Source organism: Callospermophilus lateralis, chromosome X (genome assembly GCF_048772815.1).
Source record: "Callospermophilus lateralis isolate mCalLat2 chromosome X, mCalLat2.hap1, whole genome shotgun sequence".
In the NCBI taxonomy this organism is placed as follows: Eukaryota; Metazoa; Chordata; class Mammalia; order Rodentia; family Sciuridae; genus Callospermophilus; species Callospermophilus lateralis.
Window position 1 is genome coordinate 27,165,855 of NC_135325.1, and position 13,502 is coordinate 27,179,356.

The window sequence follows — 13,502 nt, forward strand, 5'->3', positions numbered from 1 at the left end:
TCCTGTCAGCTTTAGCTGCTTTTAGTGAGTTTCTTTGAGCTTGGAAAAACATGTCTAAATTGTTTGTAGTCAAAAGGCTCTGAACCACCAGGCGCGGTGGCGCATGCCTGTAATCCCAGCAGCTAGGGAAGCTGAGGCGGGGGAATCGAGAGTTCTAAGCCAGCCTCAGCAAAAGCGAGGCGCTAAACAATTCAGTGAGACCCTGTCTCTAAAATAAAATAGGGCCGGGGCATGTGGCTCAGTGATAGAGTGCCCTGAGTTCAACCCCCGGTACCAAAAAAAAAAAAAGGCTTTGAAGGAACTAGTGTGAACAATTGAAAACCTTCCCCTGATTGCATGGTTCACAGCAAGAGGTACAGTGTTTGGAAGCAGCAGCTCTGGACTCAAAGTGTCTCTTTGTGGTTTGAACTTAAACAATATTAATTTCATCCCAAGTTAATTTACTTCATTTCTTTGGGCCTCCATGTGTCATCTGTAAAAGGATATTGATACTTACATCCTAGGGTGGTGGTTGTGGTGGTGGGGAGGAGTGCGGGAGGATTGGGATTAAAAGCTCACTGAAACACTTAGAACAGTGCTCAGATAAACTTAGTAAATATTAACTATTATTTTGTGTTGACCTAAATATGCCCTTTCATCAATCAGTTACATTCGTGGGTAAGGTATTTTAATAAATCACCGGCCACTTGTAAGTGGAAGCAATTTATAGAAAATTGTGAGCAGATGATGGTGTTCCTGGAGTGCTGGCTGGCCTCTGCTGTCTTAATTACCTCAATACCATATCCATCCTAAATAAATGCAAATCATACCCTTTGACACATTTCCATTCTGTTCATTCCACATCAAAACCAAATGAAAATTTCACAAGAAACAATTAAATCTACATTAACATTTTTTTCCTTTCTGTCCCTTGTAAGTTCTCTTAATTTTCTGTGTATTTATTTTATATCAAGAACACTTGGAGCTGGACACAGAGACACATGCCTATAGTCCCAGCTATTTGAGAGGCTGTGGCAGGAGGATCGCTTGAACCCAGGAGTCTGAAGCCAGCCAGGGCAACATAGCAAGACCCTGTGTCTTGAAAAAAATTTAAAAAAGTAATGGACTTTATTTCTTTTTTGGGGAAAAAACATGAAAGAAAGAAACAACTTTTATATTGAAATTGTGTCAGAACTCAGAGTAGCAAAGTTATACCTCCTGAAGTTATAAAATTACGCACAGTCCAGAGACTGTTGGCATCCCATAGCCAAACAGGTTATTGTGTTAACTGCAGCAAAGTTATTAGTGGTATAGAAATTCAAAATCATGTATATTTTTGTTTATGCTTGCACTTAGCTCACTCAGTTAATTTTCAAAGGTAAGGTTCAGCTCCTGCTATTAATAACTTGGTATAGTCTAGTCCAGTTTTCACTTTCCTCCTTATTCTAAAAGTACTTCTACCCATTTTGAAAGCATTTCTGCAGATGGAAAAAAAAAAGGTAACAAATTAGGACAGATTTCTTCTTTCAAAATTAAACTAATACTAAACCAAACTACAATCCAAAACATCTTCACCAAAATTAACTAGAGAGAGTTGGTAGTTCTCTGAAACTTGTACAAATTTTATTTATTCATGTAAATACTAAAATCACATTGAAAAACACCTTCAAGTTAAGTCCCACACCACCTACTATGGAAAATTACTATGGGCATCCAGTCCCTTTGATTGAACGTGGATAACAAATGAGGCAAAAGACATGGTTTGTGATGAAACTTATGATTCAAACACTAAATGTTTTCAAGCTTTAATAAAGTATATATACCAATTCCAAGTACCAAGCATGATATAAAAATTCAAATTCATGGATTGACTCTTAATAAGCATCAAAAGCAAATTCTTTTCACTGAATCCTATCTTACTCTTGCACAATGCATTCAAAGATGAGTTACGATTAGGGAAAAAAGTGTCTGTTGAATGCATCATGTCTAAAAATGCAATTAACATTTCAAAACCACACTTAAAAGGGAAAATGCCTGAAAAGTTAACTCTATTAATAAAATTATTTGAAACAATGTTATCCTATGGATAAAAATACACTTCTTATATATACATGTAGATTTCTACATGAAAGAAAGGATTCAGTCCCAAACAGAAAAGGACTGATCCTTGATAAAGACATCTTAGATTGCCAAACTGATGTGATTATCACTCTAAGGAGAACTGAAAACAAAGATTAAAAAGGCAAGTTAAAGGAAGGATAAAAGTTTAGTCACCTACTCCTGAATAGGGGCAGAGTTGGGTGAGAAGCAGGAGATGAAGGCAGAAGACATAGAAATAAGACAAAGAAGGCTTCAACTCTGACCAGAAATGAATGGAGAATCAAGCAAAGTTGAGAACAGATATGATATACAGTTACAGTTGAGAGGCTTGAAGCTATAATTTAGTGGTTATACTTATAGAAGCCCAATTATCTTAAAATGGAATTAGACAAAGCATCTAAAATTTAACGGAGAGCCAGTATTAGAGTGACCAGATAACTCAGCATGGCGTTATCATTTTAAAAACTTTTCCAAATCACATCAAGTCACCAGAAGATCTCTGATTCAGATCATGTTCTCTGAAGCTGAAAAAGTCCCCGACTGGGAGAGACAGTGCGGGTCTCCAAAAAGAAACCTTGCTCAGATGCATCAGTACCAGAAACTCCACTGGACCCTAGAAGGCCCTGAATCTTGGACTCTTCAAAATGACTGGACCAGGTTTCTTCTAAGTAAAACATCCTACTGTTTTGTGGACAATGAATTGAGATTGTTTAGAACAACCCCAATTTTGGTTGGGAAGGCAAGGAGAAGCGAGATAAAGAAATGTCACAGAAATTCATGCAAGGTAGAACATTAGAGTTTTTGTTTCCTAATTAACGCTGTACACACAAGTATCCTGTGATGGAATTTGCCTGAAAGTTTCCGTATCCTCAACAGATGAGAATGATTGCATTGTCTGAGATCCTTGATCAGTGCAAATCACTTCCTCTTCTCAAAGACTAGGTTCTTTTTCTGTTTTTCACCCAAATCCTACACTGAAAGACAACCAAGGAGCTAAATATTATCACCAGTCAAGTTAGGCATGATTGAAGAAAATAAATTAACCTTGAAATAAAGAAGATGTTTCTGGTCAAACTTCAGACATATCTGATTAGAAATTACTGGCCCCACCAGGTTAAAGATGAAGGGAGGCCCTAAGAAGTCTAGAGAGCTTATACACACACAAGTGAGTGTCACTTTTTTTAACCTAGTTTTATTAAATATTGCTTCTTTGGGATGTGTTTATAACAACTCCCAGAACATTTTCATGTAAGGATTCAAAGCGGTCATATTAAAATACAGCTCCAATATAAAGTTTATCACAGTTTTACAGTATTCAAAAATGACAGACCTGCCTTAAAAAACAAAAATCAAAAAAAGGACTATTACACCCAAAACATAAGAAAACAATTAAATAAACAAGTTTGGCATTTTCATAACTTTATAGTATAAAACAGAATATTAAATCTATTACTGGCAAGCGGACACTCATGAATTACCTAATTTGAAATGTGTCCCATTTAAACACACTATACAAGTTCACTATACAAAAGATTGAAGGTCTTTTTGATGAAAGAAGTGCACCCTGAAAATTTTTGCCAGTTTAGAATATTTATCTCTGAAAATCAAAAAAGTCCTTTTCCTTTTTTTAAACTGAAGGCTGAATTCAGACTTTTTTGTGTTGTTTTGTCTCATTTGTCAGCCTTCCTGGTTTAAAAACAATAGTGTCTATGGACGCCCACCAGGGGGCAGTGTAAGATTAGCCATTAAATCACGAACAGCTGCAAATATTGTGCATTCACCTGCAACAGAGAAAAATGGTCATTAGCTATTCGCAATACAGGAAAGATGATGTTAACACACCGGTGGGGGAGAGGGGAATTAAATATAAAATTAGTAAGAACTTAAAAGAAAGACTAACTTTTTCACTGTTCAGATTATAGAGGACTAAATTGTGGTGTGAAGAACTAGATAATATTTGGTTTGGGATTCGTTTTGTTCTCAAAGAGAGAACAGTGGGAAAGTCCCACTTAGGTATGAATTTAAGAACATACACCAAGGGTTCTATAGAAATAATGTTCCTCTGGATAAGCCTTTAAAATTGAGCTTTAAGCTAAGGTTTAAGGCTTGTGCATTTTGAACCTAGAATGAAAAGATCGAGTTTATACTTATGTAATTTCAGTGGTGTCCCTCTAATGTTGCATTAAAGGCCAAATAAAAATGTCTATGACAGCACTGTCCAACAGAACATTGTGAGGATGGAAATGTTGTGTATGTGCACTGTGGCTACTGAGCCCTTGTAACACAGCCACTGTGACTGAGACTGAATTTAAATTTTAACTTAAAAGGTTCGTTTTCATTAGATTGTCACATCTAGCTAACTACAGTTATTGGACAGTTCAAGTACAACATCTATTGGAGATTTCTCCCAAATTTCAAGGAAATGGTCAACTTCTGGAGTTCAACATTAAAATTCAATTCAAATCAATTAGCAACCAAAAGAAGAGACTTTTCTTAGAAACACTTTACCCCAGGAAAGTGACAGGTGTGGGAGGAGGGCAGAGGCTTAAGTAGGGCATACCAGCAATTTAAAATTAAGAATTGTTTGTGGGGAGGGGGCGAGGGTACCAATGGCTCATTCTATTGATTTCCCCCTCACCTCTCACTTCTTGAAATATTACACATATTAAAAATCATAAACCAAAAGCTGGATCCCCTGCACTAGAGCATGGTCTGACACTGTAGTGGCTGAAAGTGGGAGCACTGAAGAACTCATGTGAATCATGGCCTCTGGCAAAGGGCAGGATGTGCGGTGACCCTGTGCAAGTTACTGCCAACCTTCTCTCCAACCACTGAAGAATCAAAGCACAGAAAGAAGGAAATCCAAGGTTTGTCCAGTCAAAGGGGGAAAACAAAAAGGAAAAGAGAAACACGTCTACAGTATCTAACCAATTTCATAAATAAAAAAACCAAAATATCTCACCAATTTCTTAAATAAAAGAATTAAGATATATGTATGTATGTGTGTGTGTGTGTATGTATGTGTGTGTGTGTATATATGTATATATATATATATATATATATATATATATATATAATCTTTTTAAAAAGTATTTTCATTGGTAAGTAGAAAATCTTGCTTGATCCAACAGGATCAAAACATTTTCCTTTTCATTTTAAATTCCACAAGACATAATACATAAAAACACATAAGATAATGATAGCCATCTGCTTGTGAAGGAAGGGTTGTTTATTATCAAAGTTCTACTGGGCTGGTACTCTGAGAATTCTAATGGCTTTGAACTTTGACTCTTGAGGGCCTATTTTTAGCTGAAAGAAGAGAGAAGTCAAAGGATGAAAGCAGAAAATTATAAGAAGTGGAAGAAGTATCACAACAAAAGAAGCACACCGTTCTCTACTGCCCAGCGTATTCCTTAGAAACTAAAGTGAGAACTTGCCTGTGTACAATATGGGAAAACAAACGGTTAAAAATATCATCTCATGATTCCTAAAACTGTGGTACCTAAAAATGTTTCAGAGAACAACTTTCCCTCATTTACCATAATTTTGTTAGCAAACTATGCTGAGATACAGAGGACTTCCTTAATATTAGAAATAAGCAAAATTTTCATTGATATTTTCTTAATATTAGAAATGAGCAAAATGGAAGAAAAGTTCCCTTTGCTGAGCTTCATGTTCTGTAACCGCAAATTTAACACTGCCAGGAGTTACGTGTTAAGCGTACGCTACTCCAGTATGGAAGGGACCTCGTTTATCTTTCTAGAAGCATTCTGGTTTCCTCGGAAATGTTCAGTTTGAGAGCTTCATTGTGCACTTGGTGAAAAGGCACTTGCACCCACCTGACACTTATATAAGAAGCCCAAAAAGCAGTGATGCCATTTGTATCAGCTTTTATTCTTCACAAAACATTTAGAAGATACAGAACTTTTAATGAGAGTATTCTATTCATGATTGAACCATGAAATATGAGAAACCAACATGCATTGCAACTTTGTGATGTACAGAGTGGCAGATATTGATGGTAGGGCAGGAATTCACAGCCATGGAAAATTCTATCATCCTAACCTAGGGCTTTGTGGCAATGTGTGCTATAAATACAAGCTTCTGGCATTAGCAATTGGGTCAGTCCCAACAGTAGATCACTAACAAAAATAAAGTCCAGGCAGCAGAGAAATGGACAAAAATGAAGAACCAGTGAGAAAGGAAGACAGCGACAGGCAGACATTAAGAGGGCCACGGCAACCAGAGCTCTACTCCTAGGGACTGGGGTGTGGGGGCAGGGAGGAGAGGAGAGAAGGGGTGTCTCTCAAAAGAACTTTGATAACATATATGCAATAGAACATCGTCTACTGGTCATGTACCTTGTCGCGGTGGATTCATCTCTGCAAACCTCTTCAGAATGTTGCTGACCATCATGGGAGCAGCAACAGAAGAGTTCTGCTGTCTGGGAATGTCTGCCTGCTGAGTTGTACCTGAAGCCATGTCATAAATGATGGGAACTATAATACTAACAGGTTCTTGGGGAGGGACCGATGTTTTCTGAGTTAGTTGAAGCTGTAGATATACAAAGAAAATAAAAACAGAAGGAAATAAAACATCTGTCTCAATTTCTCAAAGGTCATATCATTTACTCTACTTTCACATTAACTAGCAAGGACCAGAAAATTAAATATGATAAGAAAACTGACAAATGAATATTATGGTTAAGGTGAAACTGTGTCATGCAATTACCTAGTGGAATACATTTCTATAGTTACTAAGGGAACCAGGATCCCATGAAGTCTAAATGGACAATCAAGGGACCTGGGCCTCTATTTGGCAGTAATGAATGATTCATGCAGTTATCCAAAAGTTGCTCAGACACCCCCATCTGGCACTTTTCTCAGAAGCTCTGTATATACACACAGATTCTGGGTGGTACTTACAAAAAATAGCATTTTGGATTTCAGCACCACAGCAGGTGTCCCAGGAGGTGCAATGGGCGGTGCACTGGGGGGAATCGTCAGGCAAAACTGAACATTCCACTTCAGCTGTGTTGCCTGGTCAGGAAACTGTTTTGCAAAAAGAAGAAAGAAAAAGAAACATCATGATAAAATCATATGAACATTTAAAATCATACTCGAGGAGACTGAAACATTAGAATTTCACTTTACATCCAATTGTTAACAGAACATAAAGCGATGACCTGCATTTTTTCAAAAGAAATACAGACATGAAACAACTGAAAAGTCAACTCTGAACTTGTGTAATATGTTCCCCGTCCTTCCCTCTCACTTCATTGGTTCCCAAAGCCTATGGATTCAGCTTCTGCAGTGTCTCTGATACCTGACCTATTCCTTTCTTTTTTCATGGAGGCCACCAAGCTCAAGGATTCATTACGTCTCCCACGGTTCCCTAACAGTCCCTTCCAGTGGTTGCCTTTCCAAGTCTATTAATAGAATATGTCAGTTACATATCCTGTAGTGTGATTCTTCTAATCAAATTCAGAAATGTTTAGTGACATTTGCTGACGAGTGTATTCAAGGCCCTTGTTTTTATTTTTTTGGTACTGAGGATTGAACTCAGGGGCACTAGACCACTGAGCCACATCTTCAGCTCTGTTTTGTATTTTATTTAGAGACAGGGTCTCACTGAGTTGCTTAGTGCATCACTGTTGCTGAGGCTGGTTTTGAATTTGCAATCCTTCTGCCTCAGCTTCCCCAGCAGATAGGATTAAAGGTGTGCACCACCATGCCGTGGCATCTCAAGATTCTTAACTGGTGTCAATCTAGACTTTCTAGTTCTGCTTCCAACTCCTTCCCTAAATAAACTAGTCTATGTGTTAATTGCAAATCATATCTGCTGGTACCTTTTTTTTTGGGGGGGGGAGGGTGGGCAGTACCAATGATTGAACCCAGGGTCATTTACCAAGCCATCCCTAATCTTTTTGTATTTTTTAATTTTTATTTTAAAACAGAGTCTTGCTAAGTCCTCAGGTCCTAAGTTACTGAGGTTGGTCTCAAACTTGCCTTAGCCTCCCAAGTCGCTGGAAATACAGGAGTGGGAAATGGTGCCTGATCCCCCTGGTGTTTTCTTAAACATATATTTACTCCTTTAAAAAGTCATAGATTTCTTATTCACATAAATAGTTGCTATAGACCTATCATATCAGAAGCCAAATGTTCAGACTATTAGCAAATGACATTGCTTCTCAAATACTCATAGTAAAATACCAACTAAAAGGAGGAATGAGGCATTAGAGTTCCTCAAGTAGACACTGGAAACATTAAAACAAGACTGCTATAACACTGAAAAAATTATAATCAGCTGCCACCAGAATTCCATCTATATAGTTGTAAGAAATAGTTAAACCTACCAAAAGTACAAATGTAAAACTAGGAAAAATATTTATAACTGGGTAGGGATAGAGCTAACTGGTAGAGTGCTTGCCTAACATGCAGGAGGCCCTGGGTTCCAATACCACCACCACCACCACCACCACCCACACACACACACACACACACACACACACACACACACACATACACACACACACACACACACACAGTTATAACTAATGTTTCAAGGGAGTAACTTCTGTAATATACACAGAGCTCCCACAAATTAGTAAAAGAAAGATCCAAAATCTAAAGATCAATAAAACTGTTGATAATGATGTGGAAAGCAGGCATTCTCATAAATGGCTAGTGTGAATATAAACTCACATAACCTCTAGAGAATGATCTGGCAGTGTTTATCAAAATTATAAATATACATATCCTCTGAGTCAGCAATTCATGCAAGAAATGGATCCTACAGACATACGAGCATATCCATAAAAAGGCTCTCTATTATGGCCCTGTTTGTAATAGTAAAATATTAGAAATCACTAAAATGACCGAAAGAGAAAATTGCTTAGCCATTTTAACACATTCATATAAAGAAATGCTAAGCTTTGTTTAAAAAGGAAAACACAAAGACACTCTTTATGTACCGATTCGGAAAAATCTCCAAGATTCATTCAGTGAATTAAGTAAGACAATATGTCAAGCTTGATATTCTGGAAATCATTTCCACCACAAACGCTAACAAATATTTGGAGTAGGGAGACATCATTTTAAATGCTGTTATGGGTTGAACTGAGTGCCTGAAAGATATGAAGTCCTAATTCCTAGTACCTGTAGAATTTGACTTTACTTGAAAATAGGGTTTTTGCAGATATAATCAGGTAAAGATGAGGTCATTAAGGTGAGCCCTAATCCAATATGGCTATGGTCCTTTGTGAGAAGAAAAAAAGACAGAGATACACACAGAGATGCACGGATTGCAGTGATAAATATACAAGCTAAGGAACACCAAAGACAGCTGGCACCACCATGCTAAGAGAAAAGCACATGACAGTTTCTCCACTAGATACTTCAGAGAGGGCATGGCCCCACGGATACTCTGATTTACGAACTCTTGCCTCCAGAGCTCTGAGAGAAAATTTTTTTTTAATTTATTTATTTTTTTGTGGTGCTGAGGATTAAACCCAGGGCCTTGTGCCTGTGAGGCCACCACTCTACCAACTGAGCTAGATCCTCAGCCTGTTATTTTAAGCCATTCAGTTTGTGGTAATCTGCTATAACAGGCCTAGAAAACTAATACAAATGGACAGAGCTATGCAGAAGAAAAAAAAATCCACAAAGACCAATACCAGAGCAAGAGCAGATATCTAGTGCTCTAAAGGGGGCTGCTGCCCATGCAGCCTCTGCTGTCTGTGACTCTGCATTTCAGTCTCAGCAGCTATTCATGGACACAAAATCCATGACCAACAAAGGTGGGGAGTCAGATCTTTAAAAAATTTTATAACACATAAATTAATGTGTATATAATATTTCATAATTAAGTGGGGAAAAAGTACAAAATAGCATGTGTAAATGTTATTGCTTTATTTAAAAAGTATATAGGAGAGATGTATTGGCTTTTCTCTGCAAAGAGAGGGAGCCACTGAGAACTCTGGTTGGACTCTAGCTGGACAGGGATGGAGAGTGAACTTCTCACTATATCACATTGTCCTGAATTCAAGAGAACAGAATTATGTCAATTGGTCAAAGATAAGTAAAATTTAAGTTAAAAATTAAGAATTAAGGAGAAAAATGGAAGAAAGTACATAAACAAGTGAAACTTAATCAACGCTGCTCCCACCAACTCTAACCTCCTCAAACAGACCTTGCTAGAAAAGCACGCGTTTCTCCAGAACTTACCAGTTCTAGCTTCATAATATGCACACAGTCCCTGAGGATGTGCGTAGGTGCTCCTAACAGCTTCGTGAAGGCTATTAATGTATTGGCTTTAAAAGGTGGGCCTGCAACCTGTCGGGATAAATAAAGCTAGTTATTCTTCATTCCACCTTGACTTCTCTGTTTCATCAATTATATTAAAATTATGCATTAACACATACTCGTGTTTCAAAGAATTTCTCCAAAACTTGAAGTTCATCAGGTTTCCACTGTCCCGCGTTTTCGGGTGTCACTTTTAGCTGAAGGGTCTGGTTGGTTTTAGGACTAAGAGCTACTCTGCATTTCAGGGCGTCAGTTTTAAACATGATCACTCCGGGTTCATTGGAATTTATCAGTTGCAGCTGCAAAACAAGAAGGAAGCATCAAATTAATATGAATTGTTTCAAAGAAAAACAACTAAGTAAACACAGATGAGAAGAATGAGGTTCAGAGAGCTGAAAGCTTACGTTGATTTTAAGTGGCAGAACTCAGGCTGGGTCATAGGTCAGATGATTACTCATTTAAATACTAATTTGTTCAAATTATGCTAAAACTTTTATTATTATCCTTTTTCCAAATCTGATATTTTAAATATTCACCAGTTTGACTACTTCATTAATACATACAGATATCAATAGTAAGTAGAAGTAACTAACATATTTTGAAAGCCAAGACATGCAAAGGGCTTTTTCATAAAATATCTCAAATTTCCTCTACTGTTATTAGTCAGATTAATATTCTTCTTCTTCTTTTTTTTTTTGGACTGGGGATTGAGCCCAGAGGTGCTTAACCAATGAGCTACATCCTTAGAAGCCCCCCCTCCCGCCGCCTTTTAAAATTTCTGAGACAGGGTCTTGCTATGTTGCTGAGGCTGGCTTTGAACTTGGATCCTCCTGCTTCAGCCTCCTGAGTCACTGGGATTACAGGTATGCACCACCATGCCCAGATGATAGATACTATTATCTACTTTTACCAAAAAGGTAAAAAAAATTTGCCCAAGCGCATATTAGCAGGTGATATGGCCTGGCCACAAACCTAGGCAGCCTAACTCTAGAATTGGTGCTGTGAATTATGAACTATCTTGTAAGGGAATCACCACGAGATCAGACGTCTTTTTCTATAAACGCTTTAACTAAATTCAATCGTTCATGCATTTTAAAAGGAGATTCATCCTTGTGATCATAAATAATTTCATTTCAATGGAGACTCAGATTCAAAGTCAGCCCGCCTACAAGGGCACTCTCAAGGGCAGAGTTATTCCTACACCATTCTCTGCAAGGTCATATCCTCTGAATACTGTGGTGACCTATTTGTAGGTTCACGTTAGTCCTGTGCCATGGAAGTCACAGCACAAAAGATTATGAAATGCAGAAACATGTTAACACAAAAGAAAACAGAGTCCATTTTTAATGCTAGGGCAGAATGAAAAGCATAATTCTAATAAGCTAGTTAAAGGAGGTGTGAGAAGCATCACTTTAGTTCAGATTCTTTTCTGCAGGACAACTCCGCATTCTGCTTTTGACAATCACTACTGACAGGGTTAAGAGGTACTCATACCGTTTCTTGTTGAATAATTCTTTGAAGGTGTCGTCTCATGATGACTGATCCAAGGAATCTCTCAAGTGGGGAACAAAGGTAACTACCTGCCAGGCCGGGCACGAGACCTGGCGTTGGAGAGGGCAGCAGTAAAATGTTCAAGGCACTGTGAGTGAGGATGGTAGGTATGGACGCCGCCCAGGAGCGCTGAGGTAGTTTGCGAGGTGGAGGCATGTTTGTCGGCATTGTTTGGGAACCTTTGAGGAAGGAAAACATGTCATTTCAGTGACAAATACATACTATGTTTTTGTTTCCTGTTTTGCTTTCATTATAAATCATTGTCATTCTAAATCATTTTGGACTGTTTTAGTTACTCCTTGTGGTATTACAATCATTTATTAATTTCGGGCTAGCAAAGATGGTCATGATTATTCTCCTTCTGTAGCCAGGCTCCTTGCAAGTGACTTTGCAGGAACTCCTTGAGGGGTGCAGTCTACGTCTCCACCTGGAATCTGATTGGCCTTGCAACTTTCTTTTGGCCAAAAGAATGCAATGGAAGTGACACTGGCCTAATTGCAAGCCTAGACTTATACTTACTTCCTCTCTTGGAACCCTCTCCAGTCACCATGTGAACAAACTTGTGATCCAGCATGAGACCACACAGCCAGCGGAGGCCATCTCAGGCCAGCTAGTCCCTAATGAACACAGTAACTGACCAAACACACGTGAGCGAGCCCTATGGAGCTTGGCAGCCTATAGAATTGGGAGCTATTGTATGATTGTTATTTTAAGTACTAAAAGCTGTGCAGCAAAAGCCAAGAAATACACTGGTATAATTCTTCTCCTCTGTGTTCATTTGTATCTTAAGGTATTGTCTATGATTCAACATGGCAGCTAACAATGCAGTGGTCATGACAGAAATACTGGGACTCACTTTCTAAGGCTTCTGGAAAAGATATCACCCCTTTCTTACATTTTGCCGGATTCTGCAAATTAACGATTGTGAACAGATTTACTATGTGGATAAAGTTGAAGCTTTTAGATATCCTCATTCAACAAATAGGTCAACCTTCAAGTGTGAGGATGAAAATAAATAGGCCATTTATTGGTTATATTAAAAAAAGAACACAAAAATGTTGACCACACTCACTTGTTCCAGCTCGAGGGGAATGAGAAGCATCGGGAACTGGAGAATGTAGTGATGGGTTGGCAGGTGACATTCCAGGCAGACGTGTTGCTGGTGAAGGGCCAGATACTTGAGGGGACCCTGGCCAGTTTCCTGCTCGTCCACTTGGTGACACCATAGTGTATGGGGAGCTAGGGTCAAGAGTTCCTGAAAGAAGTAAACAGATGGTTCTCAAAACCCACATCTTAATAACCCAAAATTAGGTGACGGCATTCGAATCCTCAAATGCTGATTTATTTTTTCTTTCAATAAGATATTCCACTAAAGCTTGATGTTTCTTAACATGCCATGCATGAATCTCTATTTTATGTAGTTTATGTACTTTTCAACTGGATGGATGGAAGAATTTAGAAAAATATGTCTAAGAAAAGATAAAATTTACCTTCACATGAGCTTCTTTCTACATCATGTAAGACATCACAATCTACTTTTTTTTGTCACTATATGTGCTTGAAAATACT

At 38.1% G+C, this 13,502-nt stretch overlaps 1 protein-coding gene across 2 annotated transcripts in view; it reads right to left on the bottom strand.

Moving 5' to 3' along the window:
- Positions 1 to 1,667: 1,667 nt before the first annotated feature.
- Med14 (mediator complex subunit 14) overlaps positions 1,668 to 13,502 on the bottom strand; it is a 71,073-nt gene continuing 59,238 nt past the window's right edge. For both annotated transcript variants that reach the window (XM_077106933.1, XM_077106932.1), the window contains 7 exons: positions 13,006 to 13,188; positions 11,877 to 12,112; positions 10,502 to 10,681; positions 10,305 to 10,412; positions 7,005 to 7,130; positions 6,441 to 6,633; positions 1,668 to 3,860 (listed from right to left, as the gene is read on the bottom strand). In XM_077106933.1, coding sequence (XP_076963048.1) covers positions 3,787 to 3,860; positions 6,441 to 6,633; positions 7,005 to 7,130; positions 10,305 to 10,412; positions 10,502 to 10,681; positions 11,877 to 12,112; positions 13,006 to 13,188 — 1,100 coding nt within the window. In that variant the 3' untranslated portion in view covers positions 1,668 to 3,786. The remainder of the gene's footprint in view (positions 3,861 to 6,440; positions 6,634 to 7,004; positions 7,131 to 10,304; positions 10,413 to 10,501; positions 10,682 to 11,876; positions 12,113 to 13,005; positions 13,189 to 13,502) is intronic.